The sequence below is a fragment of the Lepidochelys kempii genome, chromosome 2, assembly GCF_965140265.1.
Source record: "Lepidochelys kempii isolate rLepKem1 chromosome 2, rLepKem1.hap2, whole genome shotgun sequence".
Classification (NCBI taxonomy): Eukaryota; Metazoa; Chordata; order Testudines; family Cheloniidae; genus Lepidochelys; species Lepidochelys kempii.
This window is the reverse complement of record NC_133257.1, coordinates 1643868-1669664: the sequence shown is the minus strand read 5'-3', so window position 1 is coordinate 1669664 and position 25797 is coordinate 1643868. Positions and strand designations below refer to the sequence as shown.

Sequence of the window (25797 nt, the reverse complement as noted above, 5' to 3'; positions counted from 1 at the left end):
CTTCCCTACTGTGAGAAACACTCAAAGGAAGATGCCGCTTCACTCGGCTGGACTACAGGAGCCTGTTGGCTTGTTGGCTGGATACCAACTAAGGGCGGAGCAACTGAGCTCTCAGGTGTATCTAATGAGAACGACCTGGGGCTGGAAGACATCCCTGCAAATACCAAAACTCAGGAGCCACCGAGGCTGGAACAGGAAAGCTTGGCGTGGCCGAGGATAAATAAGACGAATCAGAGAAAGGTTCTCCGGAGACTGAATGAGACTGAGTATGGTGGAGGAGTGGCACATGGTACGGACTGAGTGCTTTTCGCGCTGACCTACAAAGAGGTGTTCATGGAGTCCTGCACAGGAGACTGCTGACATGGGCACAGGACGACCAGGCATCATGCGATGAGGGGGGAGATGAGCCCTGGGTTACAGCTCTGCAATTACAGAGTAAATGGCTCCTGCTCAGTTGCACAACTCCACCCCACTTCTCAGTTGTGAGTCGGGTGGGAGGGGGTAAGGTCACATGTACGGGGTGTGCTGGAGTTCTCCTTCTTCCATCCGTGGGTGGCGCTGCGTCCGCCCATGAGAAGCATTCACATACGGCAGAACAGCACAAGAAGTAGGAAGTTGTGACTGGGGAATGTGGGAGAAATACAACTTAAGAACATCAGAACGGCCAGACTGAGTCAGACCAAAGGTCCATCTAGCCCAGGATCCTGTCTGCCAACGGTGGCCAGTGCCAGGTGCCCCAGAGGGAGTGAACAGAACAGGGAATCATCAAGTGATCCATCCCCTGTCACCCAATCCCAGCTTCTGCCAAACAGAGGCCAGGGACACCATCCCTGCCCATCCTGCCTAATAGCCATTGGTGGACCTCTCCCTCGTGAACTTACCTAGTTCTTTTTTGAACCCTGTTATAGTCTGGGTCTCCACAACATCCTCTGGCAAGGAGTTCCACAGGTTGACTGCGTGTCATATGAAGAAATACTTCCTTTGGTTCGTTTTAAACCTGCTGCCTATACAAGATCATTGGGACCCCATTATGGCTCAAATAGCTCAGCTCTATATCACTGCTTGTGGTAGATGACCGTGGTGAGGGAGCATGGTAGCAGGTACTCAGAATGGATGGAGGTATACACACTTGCCTCTGCCTGGTAGATATTATAATATAATATCTAATTATAATATATTATATTATAATATTAATTATATTATATTATCAGAACATAATCCCACTTTATCACAATTACTGCTTTGCATAGGGCCTGATCCTTCCAGTGCTTTCAGCTCGCCACTGATGCAAGCCGGACTTCAGAATGCCGAGCAGCCTCCAGATTGTCTCTGGGCTGGTGTGGCGAAGTCCCACTGGGACTAGTCTACCTGGAAAGTAAAGCAAGCAGGAGGGAAAAGATAATACAATGATTCTTTCAGCCTCTCCGGGCGGGGCCCACCTGGCACCCAGGTTCCTCCCCGGGCCTGGAACAGGGCCAGCCCCCGGCCGGCTGCAGTGACATAGGCTGGGCAGGGACCAGGCGGGGGGTCACTGGTGTATCGCACCCACCTCGGGGGGGGGGTCACTCGTGTATCACGCCCGCCTGAGGGGGTCACTCGTGTATCGCACCCACCTCTGGGGGGGTCACTTGTGTGTCGCACCCACCTCCGTGGGGTCACTCGCGTGTCACACTCACCTCGGGGGGGGGTCATTCGTGTATCGCAGGAGAGTGAGTTTGTGTGTGTGGTTTTTGGAGGGGGGTGAGGGAGTGAGAGAACCTGGATTTGTGCAGGAAGTGGCCCACCTTGATTATCATACCCATTGTGAAGAGAGTTGTCACTTTGGATGGGCTATTACCAGCAGGAGAGTGAGTTTGTGTGTGGGGGGGCAGAGGGTGAGAAAACCTGGATTTGTGCTGGAAATGGCCCAACTTGATGATCACTTTAGATAAGCTATTACCAGCAGGACAGTGGGGTGGGAGGGGGTATTGTTTCATGATCTCTGTGTGTATATAATGTCTTCTGCCGTTTCCACAGTATGCATCCGATGAAGTGAGCTGAAGCTCATGAAAGCTTCTGCTCAAATAAATTGGTTAGTCTCTAAGGTGCCACAAGTCCTCCTTTTCTTTTTTGCAAATACAGACTAACACGGCTGTTCCTCTGAAACACCTCAGGGGGGTCACTGGTGTATCGCACCCACCTCGGGGGGGGTCACTCTGTTACAGAGACAAAACTGCAGAGGGTCGTTTCAGGGGACAAGACAAGATGTCACGTTTATTATCACACAATTTGATTTATGAGCAATAACTAATACCTAATACCTATGTACACACACCCTCCCCCCCCCCCACACACCCCCTCCCCCCCACACACACACGCCCCCGCCCCTCCCACACACTCCCCCAAATGTTCTGCAGCTGCAGTATAGTTACCAGTCCTGAATGTAGCTTGGGTTCGTGGCTTGGGTTCGTAGCTTGTGGCAGCTCACTGGCCAGGAAAGCCGGGCACAAGGAAGAGCTGGGTCTCTGTTGGGCATGCACCGATGCCCTTCCATGTTGGCAGCAGAATGTTACCCTCCAAAATCTTCCATCTCATCCATCCTTTTCGTAGGCTTCAGTTTGAATCCAGAGTCTACAGGTCTTGCTGTGTCAGGCTGCCTCTGGGTCCGGTGTGACTGATCCCCCGCCAATTGCAGACGTGACTTTCAGCCTGGGACCTGGCTCTGATGTTTCTTCAATTGTACTTTTGTTCTTTTCTTTTGAGGGTGGACTCTTCTTGCTTTGTCAGGGCTGTTGTCTGCATCTTCAGCCCTTGGTGTTTACACTTTATTTCATCAGGACAGGCTGGGACTGGAGGTTGATTCCATCATCCATCCATCCCTCATCCCCACATCTAAACTACACTAGTCAGATTACAGCAGGGTTTAGCAAAAACGAAGTGAGCATTTTAAAATGGGTTACAACATGGACATGTGTCAGGAATGGCAAATAGGGAGCAGAAGTTCCAATATAGACAAGTATAATGAATGACAAACAGTGAGCAGAAGTTACAATGTTGAAGCAGTGCAAGTTTCAGTGATTTAAGCAGCAATTGGATTGAAAGTGAAACTCAATTAGCCAGTTATTGGGGTAACCAGTTTTATGAATGAATGTTGTTTCATTCATAAAACTTTGCTTATGAAGTTATATTCATAAAGTGAACTAAAAACAATTTAATTGATCAGTTCTACAACTCGTGTATCGCTCCCACCTCGGGGGGGGGGTGTCACTTGTGTATCGCACCCACCTTGGGGGGGGAAAGCGAAACGCAGCGTCTCCCCCACCCCCGGCAGAGGCGGGGCCACGATACCAGCTGTTCCCGGGTCTCTCCAGGAGCCTGGACCCCGGGACGGGCCGGCTATGGCTCTAGGGCAGCCGGACACTGGCGCGTTACTGAGGTTGGGGACAGCTCGGCCCCCATGCTGGGGGGGAACAGCCCCTGCAGAAGCAGTGGGGGCCGGTGTGGGCGGGGCCAGCGGGCATGGCGCGGCGGGCCTCCCCATGGGTTGAGAGAGCGGGGCGAGTGAGGGCGGGGGGCGGCTGGGCAGTGGGAACTCATACTTACCTGGCAGGGGAGATACCATGATCACGAAGGTGGTTTTCCCAGGGCGAGGCTCATCCATTGCACTGCGGGTGTGCTTTCCCTACTTTTGCGCTCAGTACAGGAAAACGAGAATTGAGAGGTAAGCTGTGCAGGGAACTCTTCCTCAACTTGCACTCCACTCCCCAAGGGCCTTTTGGGATCTTTTATGGACTCCAGGTTTCATTTGATTTCCAAGGTTTGTGGCCTCATTAATTAGCCATCCATGGACCTGGACCCCAATGTGGAAGGGGTCAGCCTGGCAGACGCCATCACCTTCCAGCAGGGCTGGTGAGTGTGGCAGGGGGCAGGGTGTGAGGGAGTGGGTCTCTGGAGGTGTGTGAAGGTCTGCAGGCCAGTGGGGGGTCTCTTGGAGGGAGGTTCGGCGGGGGGGGGGCTGCTGGGCATAGCAATTGCAGGGGATGCTGGGCATAGGGAGCCGGAGGCTGTGTGGCGTGGCATGGGCCCACCCCAGAGGGGAAAGGGCAGGCTGGCAGCACAGGGCCAGGCGGGCCAGTGTGCGTCTGGCAACTGCTGGTTTGTATACAGTGTCCTTGCACTGGGCTGGGCAGAGTGGGGCTGGCCCCACCATGCTATACCCCATTGCCCCTGGCTGGCCCCTTGCTCTGGGGACTGGCTTCCCCACGCCATGCTCCTTTGCCCCCATGGGGGTCCACAAAAGGTTAATCTGGCCCTGCCCAGGAGTCCCAGCTCCCAGTCCCACGCTCCTCCTCGAGCCTGGCTCCCAGCCTGTCCCCCCCAACTGTAACCACTAGACTTCACCTCCCCACCACCCCCCGAGCCAGGACAGAGGCCGGGGGCAGGGCAGGTCTAGCCCCACAGGTCACCACACACCTTGGGCACTCCATCATTATTACAAGCTTTGAAGCAGCAGCCAGGTGCCCCCATCATGGACCTGGACCCCAATGTGGAAGGCGCTAGACAAATCCAGAACACAGACAGCTCCTGCCCCAAGCTGCTGCTCTAAGGATAAGGCCAGAGACATGAGGTGGGTCCAGACTGATGGACAGGGAGCACCAGGGTATGACACACTGCTCAGCCTGAGGCTGTGGCCTGGAGCTTTCTATAGCCATCCCAGCAAAGAGGAGCTTCAGACGCAGGGCCCAGGGTTCCCATGCTGGGGAGAGGTGACCCCACTGGAAGGGAAGTGTGGTTGGTATCTGACTGCAAGGGGGAGGGACGAGGTATGGTCCCTGGGTGACTGCGCAGGGGGGATGATGACAAATGGTCCCTGGGTGACTGCGGGGGAGGACAGAGGACAGACAAGGTATGATCCCCAGGTGACCTCGGCACTGCAAGGCATGATGCCTAGCCAGTCCTCCCCAGGAAGCCCAAAGTCTGAGGGGGGCTCTCACCGCCAGCCCAGCCTGTGCCAGGGCAGCTCAAGGCTCACCCCGCCAGCATGCAAGTCTTGCTCAGGCTCGTTCCATGTACTCAGTAACATGGACCGATTCATTCAGACGTTCTAAAGCCAAACTGTACTGAGGGGCGCCTGCCTGCAGGGCACGGGGCCAGGATGTGCTAGGATGGAAACACCAGAACCCCTGCAACCCGTTCAAAGGTATCTAATGCTGCCACGCCCAAGAGTAGGGAACCAGGCAGGGGCCCATCCTGCTCACGCTGCAGTGTGGGATCATGACACTTCTGCCTGGCACCACATAACAGCCATCTCCAGAGGAACCCCAGCCTTCTATGGCCACAGACAGGCTGGAGCAGACCAGTTCCAGGCTGGCTTTGCCAGGTGGCTCGTGGGCCAGGAGCCTGGTCATCATTCCATCAACTGAGAGGTCTCACAATGAGAGAAGGTGGGGAGGCAATCTCTCTTGTATCGGACCAGCTGCAGTTGGTGGAAGAGAAGCTTTCGAGCCACACAGAGCTCTTCTCCTGGTCAGGCGTTACCCAGGCACTGCTGTTAAATCATTGTGTCCCATGCCAGGGGGGACAGCGCCTCCCTGCAGCTGGTTTGCTGGCTGCCAGGTCCTGACGAGGGTCTGGCTGGATGCTGTCTGCTGCTGATAAATGCATGTTAACAAAAACACTGTTTTAACCCATTCCTTACCCTGCCTCTGCTGCAGCCAGTGCTGCCTCTGTTGGTGACAGGACACTGGGCTAGAAGGGCCCTGGGCCAACCCAGTTTACTAAATCTGGTGTTAAACAAAATCCCTTCTTCACAAGCTGCTGTATTCACCCTTGCACCATGGCTGCTTCTGCAGCCACCACAGGCTTCCAGCTCCCATGAGACCTGAGTTTACAACGTAAAGTTCAAGCAGAAACTAATGGTTTCAAGTTGCAGTGGGGGAGGTTTAGATTGGATATTAGGAAAAACTTTTTCACTAAGAGGGTGGTGAAACACTGGAATGCGTTACCTAGGGAGGTGGTAGAATCTCCTTCCTTAGAGGTTTTTAAGGTCAGGCTTGACAAAGCCCTGGCTGGGATGATTTAACTGGGAATTGGTCCTGCTTTGAGCAGGGGGTTGGACTAGATGACCTTCTGGGGTCCCTTCCAACCCTGATATTCTATGATTCTATGATAATGCCCCCCTCCATTTAAATACAAACTACTCTCACAGCATGCCCTGCTCATCCTGCAGCACAAAGGCAGACTGTGTCTTTAAGGTCAGCATGGAGGGCACTCGCACAACCCCTCTCCCTGTGCCAGTTGCAAGGGTGTTAGGTGCAATTGCACCAGAGGCCTTCCCCTTCCTGGGGAACCCTTGCTCTAGTCTAGTGCCAAGGAGCTGAGTGGTGTTTACACAGGTGGGCCATTCGGCAGGCCGAGCGCGATCTCCTCAAACACGAGATGCCCAGAAGATAAAGGGGCACAGCTTGTGCAGTGGGGCCACTGAGTACGTACCCCAGAGCACTCCCAGGCGGCAGGGAGTTTCTGTAAAAAGGGAAATTCCACAGAACAAACACGGTGCTCATTGAACCGTAATGTTTGGGAACCAAAGAGTTAAAGCAGGAAGCTCCTGGCTCCTCACAAGACCCAACATTCCCAAAAGCCATGGAACCTTCCCCCACCTGCTCTGCCAGGGGCTCAGAACCCAGCCCATGTACTGACTGTACCCCAGGTGGGTGTAGGTGCAATGGCCGGGGGCGGGGGGGGGCACTGAGGCTCAGAATGTACCAGGCTATCAAGCATTTGAGCTCCTCTGGGCAGATGGGTGCTGGGAAAGCCCAAGGCAAGGGCTACTCATCAGCTGGGAATGGCTTTCCCAGACCAGACCCGACCACTGCCCTTGTGCCAGAAGCACTGGGAGCTTCACCAGCACGGAGCTTGGCAGGCCAGAGAGCGATGGTGCCAGCAGGCAGGGAGTTCCTGGCACTGGGGTCACAACTGCCCGTGGTGTTTGAGGACCCTGTCTAGGGACTGTAGAGCTGCCATACCAATGCCGGGAGCAGCCTGCAGCAGAGGGGATGCCTAGGCTGGGAGGTTCACAGCAGACTCCAGCTCACATAGGGTCACTCCTGGGAACTGCCACAGGCAGGAACCCTGGCACAATGGAGACTGATATCGCAGAGCACCAGTCCTTCCTCCAGCACCTGGGAACTGCAAGACTTCAATTCTGATGTATCCCCACCAGCACTGTTTGCCCTTTGCCCTGCACTCAGCCAGAGGGGCAGGCTCCCTTTGCAAGTACAAAATACGACTTGTGCCAGAACAACGTTTTATTTAGAGCGTTTTTATAAAAAGGAACTGCCACTGATACCTGGGGACTGAGCAGCTCCTGCCCCGAGCCATGGGACAGCTGACTACTGGGATGCACGCCCCAGCGCCCGCGGCCCCTAGGAGAATGAGTGGGCCCAAAGCCCAGGTGTAGGCAGCCAGAGCTACAGACACGGGTAGCAGAGTCAGGGCCCATCACCCAGCGAGAGACACCAGGTTTTACAGCCAATGGCAAGACGTTCAAATGTACCAACGTGATGTTACCACCAGCAGAGGAGCTCAGCCTGGGCCCAGCACAGACGTTGACATTGGGGCGTAACAGAACCAGGCTGCTGGACGAAAGGGCACATTGCTGGCATGGGCAATGGCTGCTGGACCGATCCCTTGCTGAGGCCAGGGCAGTGCTCCCTGCCCCCATGCACTGAGTCACATGCAGCGCTGGTCCTAGGCACACATGCCTGTGCGCTCACTCCCCCAGCAGCGTGGTGACCTCGTGCACGTGGTCACGCACCACCTGGTCCAGCACGGCGTACATGTCCTTGCAGGCCTTGCTGGCAGCCTCCATGACTTGCTCCAGATGGTCCTCGTGCAGCCGCGAGTTCATCTCCAGCAGGGCAATCTGGTCCGACTTGGGCAGCAGAGCGAGGGCTACCTGCGGCCCGCCGGCTGCCTCCTCCACATAGTTGAGGTCGGCCAGCGGCGTGTCCTCGATGAAGCCGGCAGAGCAGGCGCACACGTAGTCTCGCATGGGGATGCCTGCGTCGATGGTGGCCAGCGTGGCTGCATTCACGCAGGCACAGTAATTCCCACCGTCTGCCTGCAGGATCTGGGGAGGCACAGTGCTTAGCACAGAGGGCAGAGCAGGCTGCACCCACCCACTCAAGGGACCTGTGTCTGGCCCCACGGAGTTCAGAGCTAGACCCGGCATGCCCTCAACCCTCCTTGGTGATCAGTCACCTGCTCAAGACACAGTACAAGCCCTGTGCAAACTCCTGCTGTTGCTGTCTGAGCAGGCGGTGGCACTAGTAGGGCAGTGAGCAGAATGCACTGTGGCTGATCCCAGCCTGAACTCCACACAAACAACCCTCCTCACATTGGTGCACGAGCCAATGCCCCAGCCAGGCGAGTGCCCCCCACATAGATCACCGCCCCCTGCCCCAATGGCTCAGCTGACAGTTCCTTGTGCCCCTTGGTCACACCATACTGCTCCCCAACATGCTCCCTGGGCCCAAGGCCCTTGTAGCAATGGGCAAGGTTTGAGCCCCCTTCCCACCTGCTCCAGGGACCTATTACAGGCATCTGGGGGGGGACATACCGCCCTGGGGTCAGCACACCAGAGAGGCAGGAAGCTGCCAGTGCTGTGTGAGGAGTTGCAGGCCACAGGAGCCAGGTGGTGCTGAGTTAACCAGTGTCAAGGCCCCATGACTTGGGGGGCCAAGGCTAGAAAACCCCCTACCTGCACGTAGATGTCGATCTGGGAGCGGGGGTACAGCTGGGTGAGGATCGCGGCCTCGAAGGTCTGCTTGAGGTGCAGCGTCATCTCACTGGACTTGCGGTCACCGTGGGGCCGGCGCTTGCGTTCCCCTGTGCTGAAGGTAGCCATGCTGTACTGACAGTTCACCAGCGCCCGGTCATGCAGGGCCTTACTGCGGGAGCCACGCATCTGCCAACAGACAGGGGCAACACGGCACGGCTAGCAGGCCACATGGTGCTGCCGTGCCCTGGCAGGGGGGGCAGGGTCCTGCAGTTTGGGGGAGTCTCAGAGGGATTTGGTGGACAGGTTTAGCGTGTCCTATAATATAGGGCTCGCAATACTGGGTGTTATGGACGACCCCCCATTATGGACCGGGAGGGGGACCAAGGGCACGTTTCCCTGGGGACAGGCCTGTGGAGCAGGGGGAGAGGGAATCTCTCCCATCAGTACTAGGGACTTGAGGCGCACAGTGAACTTGCTAAGGACAAAGCCCTGATGGGTCCCAGCCACAGCTGATCATCTCCGGGGAAGTGGGCTTGTTTGGTGTTTTATCCTATAGCTCGCCTTCCCCCACGCCCAGCTCCTCTATCTGACACAGGGCCAAGATGGCCAGTGCAGAGGCACAATCAGGAGTGGGGGTAACGGATGGGGGAGCAGGGCTGGAGGCCTGGACTCCTGGATCTATCTCGAGCACTGGGGGGAGCAGGACCTAGTGGTTGAGGAGACTGGGGACCCGGACTCCTGGGTTCCATGCCGGCTCGAGAGGGAGTTGGAGCTAATGGCTGGGGACCGGACTCCTGGGCTCTCAGGGGGTGGGGGGGCTAGTGGCTGGGAACCCGGACTCCTGGGTTCTCGGGGAGGGGCGGGGGGGCTCGTGGCTGGGAACCCGGACTCCTGGGTTCTCAGGGGGGGGGCGGGGGGGGCTAGTGGCTGGGAACCCGGACTCCTGGGTTCTCGGGGGGGGGGGCGGGGGGGCTAGTGGCTGGGAAACCGGACTCCTGGGTTCTCGGGGGGGGGGGGCGGGCTCGTGGCTGGGAACCCGGACTCCTGGGTTCTCAGGGGGTGGGGGGGCTAGTGGCTGGGAACCCGGACTCCTGGGTTCTCGGGGGGGGGGGGGGGGGCTCGTGACTGGGAACCCGGACTCCTGGGTTCCATGCCGGCTCGAGAGGGAGTTGGAGCTAGTGGCTGGGAAACCGGACTCCTGGGTTCTCGGGGGGGGGGGCTAGTGGCTGGGAACCCGGACTCCTGGGTTCTCGGGGGGGGACTAGTGGCTGGGAACCGGACTCCTGGGTTCTCGGGGGGGGGGCTAGTGGCTGGGAACCGGACTCCTAGGTTCTCGGGGGGGGGGGGGGCTTGTGGCTGGGAACCCGGACTCCTGGGTTCTCGGGGGGGGGACTAGTGGCTGGGAACCGGACTCCTGGGTTCTCGGGGGGGGGCGGGCTCGTGGCTGGGGGAAGTGGGGGCCCGGACTCCCCCGCCCCCTCACCTCGTGCGGCCCGTACACCACGGCCAGCGCCTTGGTGTTGCCCTGCTCGAGGTAGGCGGAGCCGTCGGCCTGCGCGAACACCCCCATGCGCGCGCGCACCTTGCGCAGCTCCCCGGCCCGGCGCCCGTCCACGCGGTAACCCTCGTCCGACAGCAGCTCCAGGCCGGCCATGGCGCGCTCCCGGCCTGCCCCGCGCCGACCCCCCCCCGCTCCCGGCCTGCCCCGCGCCGACCCCACAGCCCCCCCCCCGCTCCCGGCCTGCCCCGCGCCGAGCCCACAGCCCCCCCCCCGCTCCCGGCCTGCCCCGCGCCGACCCCCCCGCTCCCGGCCTGCCCCGCGCCGAGCCCACAGCCCTCCCCCCCCCGCTCCCGGCCTGCCCCGCGCCGAGCCCACAGCCCTCCCCCCCCCGCTCCCGGCCTGCCCCGCGCCGAGCCCACAGCCCTCCCCCCCCCGCTCCCGGCCTGCCCCGCGCCGAGCCCACAGCCCTCCCCCCCCCGCTCCCGGCCTGCCCCGCGCCGACCCCCCCCCCGCTCCCGGCCTGCCCCGCGCCGAGCCCACAGCCCCCCCCGCTCCCGGCCTGCCCCGCGCCGAGCCCACAGCCCCCCCCGCTCCCGGCCTGCCCCGCGCCGAGCCCACAGCCCCCCCCCGCTCCCGGCCTGCCCCGCGCCGACCCCCCCCCCGCTCCGGGCCTGCCCCGCGCCGAGCCCACAGCCCCCCCCCGCTCCCGGCCTGCCCCGCGCCGACCCCCCCCCCGCTCCCGGCCTGCCCCGCGCCGAGCCCACAGCCCCCCCCGCTCCCGGCCTGCCCCGCGCCGAGCCCACAGCCCTCCCCCCCGCTCCCGGCCTGCCCCGCGCCGACCCCCCCGCTCCCGGCCTGCCCCGCGCCGACCCCACAGCCCCCCCGCCGCTCCCGGCCTGCCCCGCGCCGACCCCCCCCGCTCCCGGCCTGCCCCGCGCCGAGCCCACAGCCTGCCCCCTCCCGCTCCCGGCCTGCCCCGCGCCGACCCCCCCCCCGCTCCCGGCCTGCCCCGCGCCGAGCCCACAGCCCCCCCCGCTCCCGGCCTGCCCCGCGCCGAGCCCACAGCCCTCCCCCCCCCGCTCCCGGCCTGCCCCGCGCCGAGCCCACACCCCCCCCCCGCTCCCGGCCTGCCCCGCGCCGACCCCCCCGCTCCCGGCCTGCCCCGCGCCGAGCCCACAGCCCTCCCCCCCGCTCCCGGCCTGCCCCGCGCCGAGCCCACAGCCCTCCCCCCCGCTCCCGGCCTGCCCCGCGCCGAGCCCACAGCCCCCCCCGCTCCCGGCCTGCCCCGCGCCGAGCCCACAGCCCTCCCCCCCCCGCTCCCGGCCTGCCCCGCGCCGAGCCCACAGCCCTCCCCCCCCCGCTCCCGGCCTGCCCCGCGCCGAGCCCACAGCCCTCCCCCCCGCTCCCGGCCTGCCCCGCGCCGAGCCCACAGCCCCCCCGCCGCTCCCGGCCTGCCCCGCGCCGAGCCCACAGCCCTCCCCCCCGCTCCCGGCCTGCCCCGCGCCGAGCCCACAGCCCTCCCCCCCCCGCTCCCGGCCTGCCCCGCGCCGAGCCCACAGCCCCCCCCCCGCTCCCGGCCTGCCCCGCGCCGAGCCCACAGCCCGCTCCCGGCCTGCCCCGCGCCGAGCCCACAGCCCTCCCCCCCGCTCCCGGCCTGCCCCGCGCCGAGCCCACAGCCCCCCCCCGCTCCCGGCCTGCCCCGCGCCGACCCCCCCCCGCTCCCGGCCTGCCCCGCGCCGAGCCCACAGCCCTCCCCCCCGCTCCCGGCCTGCCCCGCGCCGAGCCCACAGCCCTCCCCCCCGCTCCCGGCCTGCCCCGCGCCGAGCCCACAGCCCCCCCCGCTCCCGGCCTGCCCCGCGCCGAGCCCACAGCCCCCCCGCCGCTCCCGGCCTGCCCCGCGCCGAGCCCACAGCCCTCCCCCCCGCTCCCGGCCTGCCCCGCGCCGAGCCCACAGCCCTCCCCCCCGCTCCCGGCCTGCCCCGCGCCGAGCCCACAGCCCGCTCCCGGCCTGCCCCGCGCCGAGCCCACAGCCCTCCCCCCCGCTCCCGGCCTGCCCCGCGCCGAGCCCACAGCCCTCCCCCCCGCTCCCGGCCTGCCCCGCGCCGAGCCCACAGCCCCCCCCGCTCCCGGCCTGCCCCGCGCCGACCCCCCCGCTCCCGGCCTGCCCCGCGCCGACCCCACAGCCCCCCCGCCGCTCCCGGCCTGCCCCGCGCCGACCCCCCCCGCTCCCGGCCTGCCCCGCGCCGAGCCCACAGCCTGCCCCCCCCCGCTCCCGGCCTGCCCCGCGCCGACCCCCCCCCCGCTCCCGGCCTGCCCCGCGCGGGACTCGTCACTGCTGTGCGCTGTCGCTGAGCCTCCTGGGTGTCTCCCCGGGCCCCAGGGGAGGCGGCGGGGCGGGGGCCGGGGCCGGTCTGTGGGGCGAGCGCCGCAGGGGGCCTGAGCCCCGGGCCCGCCGCGCCCCCTCGGGCGGGTTCGCCCCGTTGCGCTGGGGGCGCCGCTGCGCGCTCGGACCGCGAGCCCGGAGCGCCCGGGGCCTGGGCCGCGGCTGTCTGCGCCTTGCCGCCGGCTCCCGGGCCGGGCCCTTGGGCCAGGGGCGAACCTCCCGGCGAGCTGGTGCCGGCCCAGGTGCCCCCGGGCCCCGCGTTGCGAGCCGCCGCTTCCGAGGGCGCGAGGCCGAAGCGCCGCCGCCGCGCAGCAGGGAGCCCGGCCGCTCAGGCTCCGTCTGCCGGGCTGGCGTCCAGGCAAGAGCCCCCAGCCCCGCTCCCCAGCCCCCTGATCTTGAGCTGGGCGGCTGTTGTTTAGCTCCCAGCCAAGGAGGGGCTCTGGGCCGTTGGTTGCTCGGGGCCCGTCTCCTGGCCATTGGATTTAGCCTTGTCTTTTCAGTTCCGTTGATCTGGGGACCAGGCCCAGATAGCCGGGTGACACCCACACCCGTCTCTTTGTCTGCCTGGAGAGCGAACAGCCCTTTTCCCCCTCCACCTGGCCGTGCAGCACGTGGGGGAAACTGAGGCACACGCGGGGAAACTGAAGCGCACGCGGGCTTCATAAAAATATTGCAAAATACTCCCCCCTTCGACCGTCGCCCCTTTTCCTCCTGCAAGACCAGACTTAGCAGGGTCGCTATAACGCGTGACCTGGGGAAGTTCAGGGACCTCTGTGACAAGGCCTCAGCTATAACATTTGCACTCCCCTTAACATGGGCCACTTCCATATCATAATCTTGGAAGGCCACGCTCCATCTCAGTAGCTCGGCATTTGCCCCTTTCATTTGATGCAGCCACTTCAGAGGAGAGCGGACCATACACAGGAAAGTGCAGCCCAGCCAGATACGGCTGCAGCTTTAAGAGCCCACACAATGGGCAGGCATGCCGCCTCTAGTTTAGCATAGTTTCTGCTCTGTGGGGAGCAGTTTCTTGCTCAGGTACACAGTTGGGTGGCTCTCCCCCTTAGCATCGGCTTGCATCAGCACCATGCCCAGCCTGTGAACACCAGGAAGGGCTTGTTGAAGTCTGGATTTAGAACCTCCTTCAGTGCACAGAGCCCTCTGGCACTGCTCGGTCCAGACCATCCTGTCTAACTTACCCTTCTTGCACAGTTCGGTGATGGAAGTTGCCAAGGAGCTACAGTGGGTGTGACAAAGTGGGAATGTTCTTAATATTTTCTCTGAATACTGTGTGTGCGCCTTGGTTCCCCTGTCATGAACCCCCTCCTAAAATTAGTATTTCCAGGGATTTAAGTTTAAATTTTCTCAGTGTGATGGATGTGCTGGCTTTGCTCTGCATAGCTCTTGGAAGTCCGGAACCACTGGAGAAAGTTTAAAGTCTCAGGTCTGGTTCGGCATCAAGTCTGTTTCTGTATTTCATTTTCAAATGTGCATATGAGGAAAGCGCTTTTTTGCATAAGTATGTTGTTGAAAATTGTAACAAAACTGTAGTAGCTTTTTCTGCCAGAAGGGGGTATTTGTTTCTTAAACTCAGCCAAAAGTTCATCACTGACATATATCTGAAACTCCTTTTCAGTTCGCAAAAAGAAAAGGAGGACTTGTGGCACCTTAGAGACTAACCAATTTATTTGAGCATAAGCTTTCGTGAGCTACAGCTCACTTCATCGGATGCATACTGTGGAAACTGCAGAAGACATTATATACACAGAGACCATGAAACAATACCTCCTCCCACCCCACTCTCCTGCTGGTAATAGCTTATCTAAAGTGATCACTCTCCTTACAATGTGTATGATAATCAAGTTGGGCCATTTCCAGCACAAATCTAGGTTTTCTCACACCCCCCCCCCCCACTTTTCCAAAAACCACACACACAGACTCACTCTCCTACTGGTAATAGCTTATCCAAAGTGATCACTCTCCTTACAATGTGTATGATAATCAAGTTGGGCCATTTCTAGCACAAATCCAGGTTTTCTCACCCCCCCTTCCCCCCCAAAACACACACACACAAACTCACTCTCCTGCTGGTAACAGCTTATCCAAAGTGACCACTCTTCCTACAAACCCAACCCCCCCGCCACACACAAACTCACTCTCCTGCTGGTTGGGTGAGAAAACCTGGATTTGTGCTGGAAATGGCCCACCTTGATTATCATGCACATTGTAGGGAGAAAGAAAAGGAGTACTTGTGGCACCTTAGAGACTAACCAATTTATTTGAGCATGAGCTTTTGTGAGCTACAGCTCACTTCATCAGATGCATCAGATGCAGAAGGATGAAGTGAGCTGTAGCTCACGAAAGCTCATGCTCAAATAAATTGGTTAGTCTCTAAGGTGCCACAAGTACTCCTTTTCTTTTTGCAAAGACAGACTAACACGGCTGTTACTCTGAAAACTGTAAGGAGAGCGATCACTTAAGATGAGCTATTCCCAGCAGGAGAGCGGGGGGGGGGGGGGGGGGGGAGAGGAGAAAACCTTTTGTAGTGATAAGGTGGGCCGTTTCCAGCAGTTAACAGGAACGTCCGAGGAGCCGGACGGGGGGGGGGAGGGAATAAACATGGGATAAATAAACAATAAAGATGTCAAGAATTATAACATTCATAAACCAGTCAGAGAACACTTCAATCTCTTTGGTCACTTGATTACAGACCTAAAAGTGACAATTCTTCAACAAAAAAACTTCAAAAACAGACTCCAACGAGAGACTGCTGAATTGGAATTAATTTGCAAACTGGATACAATTAATTTAGGCTTGAATAGAGACTGGGAGTGGATGGATCATTACACAAAGTAAAACTATCACTCCTAAAGTCAGCATGTCCCTGACCTCTCTCTCCAGGGTTACAGCAACGTTCAGCTGGGTCAGTCCAGAGCCCAGAGCTCTCCAACCCTTCTCTAGTCCCAGTCCAGAAGCCCAGCACTTAACCCCACCTGGCCCCTGCTCTGTCCTTTGTCCTTGTTCCCCAGGAAACCTGGTCACCTGGCCTCCTCCTCAGCCCTTTGTTCTCCAGCTCATCACAGCTGGCTGGCATCCTGCGGAGCATTGGTCATCCATTGTCGTCAGTTGCTAGGTACCAAATGTCCAGGCAATTGGAGTGGCCATTGTCTTTTCCTGGCTCTCCATAGGGCCAGGCCTCAGACAGCCTGGCGTCAGTCACACCTGGATCTCTGCAAAGAGTAAACAACCTTTCCCCCCCACCCAGTTAATCATGCAGCACATAGGGGAAACTGAGGCACACACAATACTCATCCAAAATATTATGAAAAATTCCCACTCTGTCACAAGAGGATTGAAGGTTAGAGCATAGTCCATTCTGCTTGGCCCAGAGACCAGCCAAGCTGCAGTGAACCCTTGGTTCAAGTTCTGACTGCCCCCCTGTCTGACCTCCGCTGGCAGACTCCTGATGAGAGCCCAGACTGTTTCCTGCAGGCATTGGCCATTATCTTTGAAAACTCATGTCGATCGGAGGAAGTCCTAGATGACTGGTAAAAGGCTAATGTAGTGCCCATCTTTAAAAAAGGGAAGGAGGAGGATCCGGGGAACTACAGGCCAGTCAGCCTCACCTCAGTCCCTGGAAAAATCATGGAGTAGGTCCTCTAGGAATCAATTCTGAAGCACTTACACGAGAGGAAAGTGATCAGGAACAGTCAGCATGGATTCACCAAGGGCAAATCATGCCTGACTAATCTAATTGCCTTCTATGATGAGATAACTGGCTCTGTGGATGAGGGGAAAGCGGTGGACGTGTTGTTCCTTGACTTTAGCAAAGCTTTTGACACGGTCTCCCACAGTATTCTTGCCAGCAAGTTAAAGAAGTATGGGCTGGATGAATGGACTATAAGGTGGATAGAAAGCTGGCTAGATTGTCGGGCTCAACGGGTAGTGATCAATGGCTCCATGTCTAGTTGGCAGCCGGTATCAAGTGGAGTGCCCTAAGGGTTGTTCCTGGGGCCGGTTTTGTTCAATATCTTCATAAATGATCTGGAGGATGGTGTGGATTGCACCCTCAGCAAGTTTGCAGATGACACTAAACTGGGAGGAGAGGTAAATACGCTGGAGGGTAGGGATAGGATACAGAGGGACCTAGACAAATTGGAGGATTGGGCCAAAAGAAATCTGATGAGGTTCAACAAGGACAAGTGCAGAGTCTTGCACTTAGGACGGAAGAATCCCATGCACCGCTACAGACTAGGGACCGTTCTGCAGAAAAGGACCTAGGGGTTACAGTGCATGAGAAGCTAGATAGGAGTCAACAGTGTGCCCTTGTTGCCAAGAAGGCCAATGGCATTTTGGGATGTATAAGTAGGGGCATTGCCAGCAGATTGAGGGACATGATCGTTCCCCTCTATTCGGCATTGGTGAGGCCTCATCTGGAGTACTGTGTCCAGTTTTGGGCCCCACACTACAAGAAGGATGTGGAAAAATTGGAAAGAGTCCACCAGAGGGCAACAAAAATGATTAGGGGTCTGGAACACATGAGTTATGAGGAGAGGCTGAGGGAACTGGGGATGTTTAGTCTGCGGAAGAGAAGAATGAGGGGGGATTTGATAGCTGCTTTCAACTACCTGAAAGGGGGTTCCAAAGAGGATGGCTCTAGACTGTTCTCAGTGGTAGCAGATGACAGAACGAGGAGTAATGGTCTCAAGTTCCAGTGGGGAAGATTTAGGTTGGATATTAGGAAAAACTTTTTCATATGAGGGTGGTGAAAGACTAGGGAGGTTACTTAGGGAGGTTGTAGAATCTCCTTCCTTAGAAGATTTTGAGGTCAGGCTTGACAAAGCCCTGGCTGGGATGATTTAATTGAGGATCGGTCCTGTTTTGAGCAGGGGGTTGGACTAGATGACCTCCTGAGGTCCCTTCCAACCCTGATATTCTATGATTCTATGACTTGCCCCCCACCTCCCCAGTCCTTAGATCTTGAGCTGGGAGATTATTGTTCAGCTTCCCAAAGGAGAGGCTGGGAAGTCCATGTTGCTCTGGGGCATTGGTGGCTGGTATCAATGTCCTGGCAGTTGGATTTGCCACTGGCTTTTCAGAAGGTCCAGTGATATAGGGAACAAGACCCAGACAGCTGGGTGCCACCCACATCTGTGACTCCTCGCCTGCCTGGAGAGCAAACAGCTGTTTCCCACCCCCAGGTAACAATGCAGCACACAGGGGAAACTGAGGCACACACAAGCCTCAAAATTATTACCAAAAAAACCCACTTCATCGCACATCCTCAGCCATCCCTCCCCCTCCAATGCACCCCCACCCCAATCACCAGTGCTCCATTTCCACCCACTGCCTCAATGTCCCTCCAAACCCCTCCGCTCCTGCCCCTTTCCCCCTCCCAAACACGGATCACCGCGGCCCCCATTGGCACACGGGCTGCACGGGCTCAGTTTCCTGCAGCGCATTGCACCGACCGGGCCGCTCCCGCAGCTGCCCTGGCTCCCGGTAACCCGCTCCGGGCGCCGGCTGGCCTCAGGCAGGGGACCCGGGCCGGGGCCAGGCGAGCCCCCTGCGCTCGGCGCTGCACTCGCGAATCGGTCGCGCAGCGGAGCCCAGCCCGTGCGGGCAGCGAGGGGCGAATTCTGGCCGGGACGCAGCGCCCCCTCGCGGCGTGGGCAGTCTCTCCAGGCCGGGCGGAGAAGCTCGCGTGGGCTGGAGCCGGCAGCGGGGCTCGGCAGCCGCAGCGGTCGAAGCGCAGACAAGCCCCAGGGAGAGCCCCGGGCGCTCCCGGGTCCGCCGGAGGGCGCAGCGCAGCCGCCCCCGCTGGTTCCCCCCATCCAGCCTCGCCCCCTTCCCATCCAGCCCCGCCGCCTGGGCTCCCCGGCCAGGCCACAGCCCAGCCCCCCGGGAGCCCAGCCCTCGGCCCCGCGCCGCGGCTCTCTGGTGCCAGGCGGCGCAGGGGCGGACCAGGGGGCGGGGAGCGGCGCTGGGCCGGGCTAAGCCGGGGACCGGGAGCCGGACCCGGCCGCTCACCCCAGGGCTCGTGCGGTGCCCCCGCGGCTCCTTCTCCTCTGCCCGGCCCTCTGGCTCCGGGGCTACCCCGGCACTTCCCCTGCGGCTGCCCCCGGGCCGTGCCCCGCAGGGACCCAGCCATGGCCGTGCCAAGCCCCAGCAAGTTCCAGTTCGCCATCGACCGCGGTGGCACCTTCACCGACATCTTTGCCCGCTGCCCCGGGGGGCGCGTCCGCGTGATGAAGCTGCTGTCCGAGGACCCGGCCAACTACCGCGATGCGCCCACGGAAGGCATCCGCCGCATCCTGCAGGAGGTGAGGGGCCGGGCACGGGGCGGCTGGCAGTGCCGGGGGGAGCCGTTCACAGCCCTAGGATGGTCTTGGCTAGGAGCGGGCACTGACCCCAGGGGCTCCGGAGGCAGAGATGCCCAGCCCCCTGGCTGGCAGCTGCATGCGCTGGCCCGGGCGCCGGGGGGCATGGTGGGGCGCAGACGCTGCGCTGGAGCACCCCAGTGGGCCCGTTCACTCCCCGCGGTCCGTTTGGCTCCTTTCCCCCCCGAGGCCCCGGTCAGCCCAGCGCACCGCCCAGGCCAGGAATGCACCTCAGCAGATCGGAGCGGGCGCCGTCTGACCAGCATCCTGCCCCCGGCGGCAGCCAAATTGGCCCCAATAGCCCGGAGCAGACTGGGCAGCCTCTCGCCCTGTCTGTCTCTTGCACGTCCCGCTGCCAGGATCGCAGCAGCATCCAGGCAGCCCGCATCCTGCCTGTGGCTCTGGCCCCGCAGAGTGAGCCTGGCCCATCTGGGAGGGGGTGGCCGTTTCTCCCTGGCCCAGCTGGGTTTGATGCAGGAAGGGGGCGCGGTGTGTGACACCCTGCGGGAGGCGCTCTCCTGACAGATCTGTCATGGTGGGGCCCCAGCACCCCCTGTTCTCCCTAAGGGGGTGCTGCCTGGCCTGGCTTTGCCTGAGGGAGGGGAGACCTTGGTTGTGCTGGGTCATGGCTCATGAAGGGCCCCCAAGGTTAGAGCCCTGGGCTGGGAAGCCAGGCTCCTGGGGTGTTTCCAGCTCTTCCACTGGCTCGCTGGATCACCTTGAACCAGTTCCTTCCCCTCTGAGCCTCAATTTCCCCATCAGCACTCTGGGGACAGTGACTCCCTTCTCCTGGGCTCATGGGCATGAGATGATCTGAGCTCCATGGAGGGGTGTTACTGGCTGTGGGAGGAGAGTGCCCCACAGTGACAGGAGCTTCCCCCAGGAATGCGGCATTCCCTTTCCCTGCGACCGCCCCCTGGACACATCGCAGATAGAGTGGATCCGCATGGGGACCACGGTGGCCACCAACGCCCTGCTGGAGCGCAAGGGGGAGCGGATTGCCCTGCTGATCACCAAGGGCTTCCGGGATCTCCTGCACATCGGCAACCAGGCTCGGCCCAGAATCTTTGATCTGGTGAGTCCCCAGCCCTGCCTCCTGTCTGTGTGCCTCTCCTGGGCCAGGCTGCTACTGCTGACATGACTTTGTATGGCCTTGGGTGCCAAGTGTGGCCAGGGCAAGGAGCTCCTGGGTCCAGGAGCATCTGGAATCTGGGCAGGATTCTCCTGCATGCTCTGTCTCTGAGTAAACCAGCCCCCCACTGCCCTCAGGGCCCCTTTCCCACATGCCAGGGGCAGCCGGGCAGGGCGGGGTATGTGCTGCACCTGAATCCAGCACGTGAGGCCCTGGGGGAGTCGCCCTTCGGGAGGGCCCTGTCCACTGACCCAGAGGATGTCCTTGGGAACCCAGTGCAAGGGGCCCATTGTTTGGAAGAAGCCTGGACTGGATTCCTTAGCTAATCTCTGGCTGCAGTACCCGCCCCCCTTTCTCTGCACTTGGCTGGCTGTGGGGCCACGTGGCAGCTGCGGCTGCTCCATCCCTCCCCACAGACCCTCCCAACTCTTGCTGGCAGTGGCTTTCCCCTGAGGCTCCCCTGCACTTTGTACATGGCCTGGATTGAGCCTTTAATCCCTGGAAAAAGAAGAGGAGGACTTGTGGCACCTTAGAGACTAACCAATTTATCTGAGCATCAGCTTTTATGAGCTACAGCTCACTGCATCCGATGCATCCCAGAGAGCCCCAGTCCAGGCGCCTCCCTCACTGAGCACCCAGGGGTGGGGGTGGGGGTGGGGGGGCAGGGCGGGTGTGTCCTGGCTGTCGGCTCTGGTGTCTGTTCTAGATGGGAGGGTCTAGACTAAGCCACTGACTTCCTCCTGATGTGCCTCCCTTTGGGTACGTCCACACAGCAAACACAGCCAACAGCAAACACAGCCGCGGCAGCAAGCCTTGGTGCTGGTCAGCTGACTCGGGCCCCCGGGCTCCCCACACAGTGTAGACGTTTGGCCTTGGGCTGAAGGCTAGGAATCGAGACCCCCCTGTCCCACCTCTGCTGGGTCTCAGGGCCTGGCTGCAGCCCGAGCAGGCATAGTGCGGCCCAAGGCAGCTGCCCCAGGTCCTGAGATGGTGCCGCGGGTGTTTTGCTGTGTAGATGTGCCTTTAGCCTCTCTGGGGCAAGAGGGGTTAAACCAGGGGTGGGCAAACTTTTTGGCCTGAGGGCCGCATCGGGTTTCAAGAAATTGTATGGAGGGCCAGATAGGGGAGACTGTGCCTCCCCAAACAGCCAGGCGTGGCCCGGCTCCTGCCACCTATCCAACCCCCCTTGCTTCTCGCCCCCTGATGGCCCCCCCCAGGACTCCTGCCCCATCCAACCCCCGCATTCTCTGTCCCCTGACGCCCACCCCTCCGGGACCCCTGCCCCATCCACCCCTCCCTGTCCCCTGACTGCCCCCAGAACCCCCGCCCCTGAATGCCCCCGCCGCCCGTTCAACCCCCCCTCTCCTTCCTGACTGCCTACCCCTGGGACCCCTGCCCCCATTCAACCCCTCTGTTCCCTGCCCTCTGACTGTTCTGACCCCTATCACACCCCTGCCCACCACCCCGACCTCCCCTGCCCTCTATTCAACCCCCCGCTCTCTGCCCCCTCACCGCGCCGCCCAGAGCACTAGGACAGGCAGCCACGCCGCCCGTCTGGAGCTAGCCACTGACCGTGCCGCACAGAGACCAGGTCAGGCAGCCAGGCCGCACAGCACACACCGGGTCAGGCCGGGCTCTGCAGCTGCACTGCCCCAGGAGCTCGCCACCCCCCTCCCAGAGCATCGCGACGGTGGCCTAGTGAGCTGAGGCTGAGGAAGGGGGAACAGCAGGGGAGGGGCCAGGGATAGCTTCCCAGGCCAGGAGCTCAGGGGCCGGGCAGGAGGGTGTCCCGGCGTCCCCGGGTGATGCTCTGGAACTGCTCCCTATGAAGCCAGCAGGACTCTGGGGAGGTCTCCTCTCTGGGAGCAGCCTGTCTTCAGGACACAGAGCTCAACCGGCTTCCCCCTTCCTGGGTCTGACCTCGGAGCATTCAGCCTCCTCTGCCCCTCCATGCGCATCCCACAGCGAGTCCGCTCAGGTGGGGTCCTGGGGAAGCCAGAGGGTCCTGACCCCCAACTCTGCAGTCAGACGTGACTCTCAGCCAGCCAGTAAAAAGGAGGTTTATTAGACGACAGGAACATGGTCTAACACAGAGCTTGTAGGTGCAGAGAACAGGACCCCTCAGCTGGGTCCATTTTGGGGGGCAGTGAGCCAGACAACCACGCCTGCACTTCACTCCATGTCCTGGCCAGCCCCAAACTGAAACTCCCTCCAGCCTCTCCTCCCCTGGGCTTTGTCCCTTTCCCGGGCCAGGAGGTCACCGGATTCCTTTGTTCTCCAACCCTTTAGCTCTCACCTTGCAGGGGGGAAGGGCCAGGCCATCAGTTGCCAGGAAACAGGGTGTCGGCCATTCTCTGTGTCCAGACCCCTGTGGACACCTGCCCTCTAGGGCTCTGCAGTGATCATACACCCTTATCCCACCCCCTAGATACTTAAGAACTGCGTAGGGGAAACTGAGGCACCCCCACACTATTCAGAGGAAACATTAAGAACAGTCCCGCTTCGTCACAGAGGGTCTTGTGGGCTGGGCTGTAGTTTGCTCACCCAGGTGTGACAGTGCCCTGGGACGCTGTGTTGGGAGAGAGCGATCAGAGTCCCGGAGCCCTGCACAGCCGTTCCTGGTGGGGCCCTGATTGACTGCAGCAAGGAGCCGGGTTTGGGGGGCGGGAGGCGCCTCCAGGACCACCTGGAAGAGGGGAGGAAATGAGGCTACTGAGGCTGAACCGGGGGCCTCACAGGCCAGGGGCTGGGCTGAGTCAGAGAGTCCTGGCGGGAGCAGGGCCTGGGGCTTGGCCCCTCTCCTGGGGCGGGCGGGTGGTGGGCAGGGAGCCCACCCCAGTGGGCGGGAGTTGTGGGGAGCTGGGGCAGCGCAGAGAGACCTGGGTCAGTGGGGTGCGGCAGGACGTGGCGGGTGGGGCTGCACAGACAGCAGCCTCACACCGGGAGCGGGGACCCCAATGCACCCCCCCAGCCCCCGAGGGTTAGAGGGGTGGGGGGTGGCAGCAGGGGATCAGAAGTGATGGAGTGAACTGCAGCAAGGCGGGGGAGGATCAGCCCCCCAGCCACTTCGCCCTGGCGGCCACCTGGGGGTGGGCGGGACAAGAGCCAATCCCTGGGTCTGCCCCAGACCATGCGGGGGCGCGTGCGACTGGCCCTGCCCTAGGGCTGATCTCCACACTCCAGCCCCCCAGCCTGGCAGTGACCAGGCCCCTCTGTCGGGTCCCCAGGAGGTGGCAATGCCCGAGGTGCTGTATGAGGAGGTGGTCGAGGTGGACGAGCGGCTGATCCTGCACCACGCCAGCTGCCAGCTCCCCGGGGCCGACCCCAGCCAGGTGCTCCCAGGTTGGTGTTTGGAGCCAGGCAGAGGGGGGAGGTCAGGGCCGGCTGGACCCGGCCCGCTGCGTACCCAGAGCAGCGCCATGGAGGGGGTTCAGCTCGTGTCCCTTTGGTGTCTCCCCAATTACCCCTCCCCTCCCCCCCGCTCTCTGTCCTCAGCCAGTCCCCTCCCCACATTGCCCTGCTCTCTGCCCCATGGCCTCTGCGGGGGGGTGGGGGGGAAGCAGGATTGGGGATGCGGTTTGCGGGCGTGGGCCCCTCTACCGTGGCTCCATCCCCTCCCCAGGCGTGGTGGGGGATTCGCTGGTGGTGCAGCGCCCCGTGGACCTGGCCGCGCTGCGGAGAGACCTGCAGCGGCTGTTGACGCAGGGGATCCGGAGCCTGGCCGTGGTGCTCCTGCACTCCTATGCGTGAGTTCCTCCGGGGGGGCGCTGGGCCCCACCCCACTCGCGGTGCTCAGAGCCAGTCGGGGCTGGAGCCTGCACCTCCAAAACCTGGGGAACAGGTCAGCCTGGTGCACCCCCACGCTGGGCACCGCACCCGGCTTGGTGCCCACCAGCGCCCCTGCTCAGCTGCTCGCATGGCCCTGCCCCAGGGGGCTGGGGACTCTCCTGTCTGGCTTTGGGTGCGGGTGCCTTGCTCTGGGGAAACTGGCGCCCCGCTGATTGCCGTATGGCTGGGGCAGCCCCGGCCCCACGGCTCTCCCCAGTCCCCTGACTCTTCTCTTTCTCCCTGGCAGCTGGCCAGCCCATGAGCAGCAAGTGGGGGCACTGGCCCAGGAGCTGGGCTTCCAGCACGTGTCTCTGTCATCCTCGGTGATGCCCATGGTGCGGGTGGTGCCACGCGGGTACACCGCCTGTGCCGATGCCTACCTGACCCCCTGCATTCGCCGCTACCTCGATGGCTTCTGCGCCAGCTTCACCCAGCAACTCCAGGTGAGCATGACGGCACATCGCCTCCAGGGCCTGCCATGCCCTGATTGCCCCAGCGGCTGGGCGGGCGTTGCCCTGAACAGCCCCCTGGCGCTGCCCCACTGACCCAGGCAGACGTGGCTCTTCTCGCCTCCCCACACGGCCACCCCCGCTCCGCCACATGGACTCCTCTGCTCCCCTCTTCTGTGCCTGGTCCGTGTCCCCATGCCAGGGCCCTCTCCCTGCCTGGGGCACGTCCCAGAGCCCCTCACCTGGCTCCAGCCTCTGTCCCAGGGCCCGTCCCGGTTCTGCTGGCCTTGTGAACCTGGCTGGGGACCCTGGTTCCCGTTCTGCCTCCTGCCCTCGGTCCATGCAGGGCCCCTCATCCCACCTGGCTCCAGGCTCACCTGCTCTCTCTGGCTCCCTCTGCAGGACACCCAGGTGCTCTTCATGCGCTCCGACGGGGGCCTGACCCCCATGGGGCAGTTCAGTGGCTCCCGGGCCATCCTGTCTGGCCCCGCTGGCGGCGTTGTGGGCTACGCGATCACCACCTACAACCAGGAGGACAGGCAGCCTGTGATCGGCTTTGACATGGGAGGTGGGTGCGGCATGCAGGGGGGTCTCTCCCTGTGACTGGGGAGGGTCTGAGCTCCTTTGCACATGGCAGGGGGATGCTGGCTCCCCCAGATGGACTCCCCCAGGGCAGGTGAGGCCCGGCGCTGGGAGGGCGGGCGGGGAAGCTGGGATGTTGCCCTGCCCCGGGCAGGCTGCAGGCCCTGGGGACGGAGCCGGCTGCATGGAGCCAGCTCGGAGCCAGGCCCTGGCTGGGGCCTGGGGCAAGCGGCTGAGCTGTGACTCCCGCAGGCACCTCGACGGATGTCAGCCGCTACGCTGGCGAGTACGAGCATGTCTTCGAGGCGACCACAGCTGGGATCAGCATCCAGGCCCCCCAGCTGGACATCAACACCGTGGCGGCCGGCGGCGGCTCCATGCTCTTCTTCCGGTGGGTGCCTGCCTGCGGCCGTGCCCCCGCACAGCCCCTTCCCTGGCCTGCCGCTCCTGGGGAGCCTTCCCCCAGCGGTGGGGTTCAGGGACCCTGGCTGGCTTGGGGGGGCTCGAACAGCCAGTCCTGCTGCTGTGGCCCCCTGACTCCCCTTACAAAGGGGGTGAGCCTCCCACAGCCCTCAGTGGCACCCACTCCAGGCCTAGCAGCCCCAGTCCTGCTTGTGGGCCGGGAGAGGGCCCCCGAGCGCGGGGTTGGGGCTGGGAGCCGAATGGCAAGGGCACTGTGGGCTGGCTCTGGGGGTGCTTTGCCTGCTGCTCAAGGGACTGTTTGGGCCTTGCGCTCTGACGTTCCTGGCCCGAGGGGCTGTGCTTGTCTGAGCTTCAGCAT

At 61.9% G+C, this 25797-nt stretch overlaps 2 protein-coding genes and 1 pseudogene across 2 annotated transcripts in view; 2 read left to right on the top strand and 1 right to left on the bottom strand.

The window, feature by feature from the left end:
- The first annotated feature begins 3574 nt into the window (after nt 1-3574).
- LOC140908031 (U1 spliceosomal RNA) lies at nt 3575-3723 on the top strand (annotated as a pseudogene).
- A 3545-nt stretch (nt 3724-7268) lies between these two features.
- EXOSC4 (exosome component 4) lies at nt 7269-10452 on the bottom strand. Its single transcript, XM_073329812.1, has 3 exons — nt 10245-10452; nt 8741-8947; nt 7269-8110 (listed from the first exon to the last, which is right to left on the bottom strand). The coding sequence occupies exons 1-3, from the start codon at nt 10413-10415 to the stop codon at nt 7751-7753; spliced, it is 738 nt and encodes a 245-aa protein (XP_073185913.1). The 5' UTR covers nt 10416-10452; the 3' UTR covers nt 7269-7750.
- Nucleotides 10453-15245: 4793 nt separating this feature from the next.
- Nucleotides 15246-25797, top strand: part of LOC140907954 (5-oxoprolinase-like) — an 11460-nt gene continuing 908 nt past the window's right edge. The window contains exons 1-7 of the mRNA XM_073335042.1: nt 15246-18968; nt 19909-20100; nt 23385-23499; nt 23780-23903; nt 24233-24428; nt 24837-25002; nt 25269-25407. Coding sequence (XP_073191143.1) covers nt 17853-18968; nt 19909-20100; nt 23385-23499; nt 23780-23903; nt 24233-24428; nt 24837-25002; nt 25269-25407 — 2048 coding nt within the window. The 5' untranslated portion in view covers nt 15246-17852. The remainder of the gene's footprint in view (nt 18969-19908; nt 20101-23384; nt 23500-23779; nt 23904-24232; nt 24429-24836; nt 25003-25268; nt 25408-25797) is intronic.

Excerpts from the sequence above, each read along its gene's own strand:
- EXOSC4 (XM_073329812.1), bottom strand. The coding sequence starts at position 10,415 with ATGGCCGGCCTGGAGCTGCTGTCGGACGAGGGTTACCGCGTGGACGGG. Across the intron at positions 8,948-10,244 it reads TGGTGTACGGGCCGCACGAG|ATGCGTGGCTCCCGCAGTAA; the intron begins GTGAGGGGGCGG and ends GTCTGTTGGCAG. Across the intron at positions 8,111-8,740 it reads AGATCGACATCTACGTGCAG|ATCCTGCAGGCAGACGGTGG; the intron begins GTAGGGGGTTTT and ends GTGCCTCCCCAG.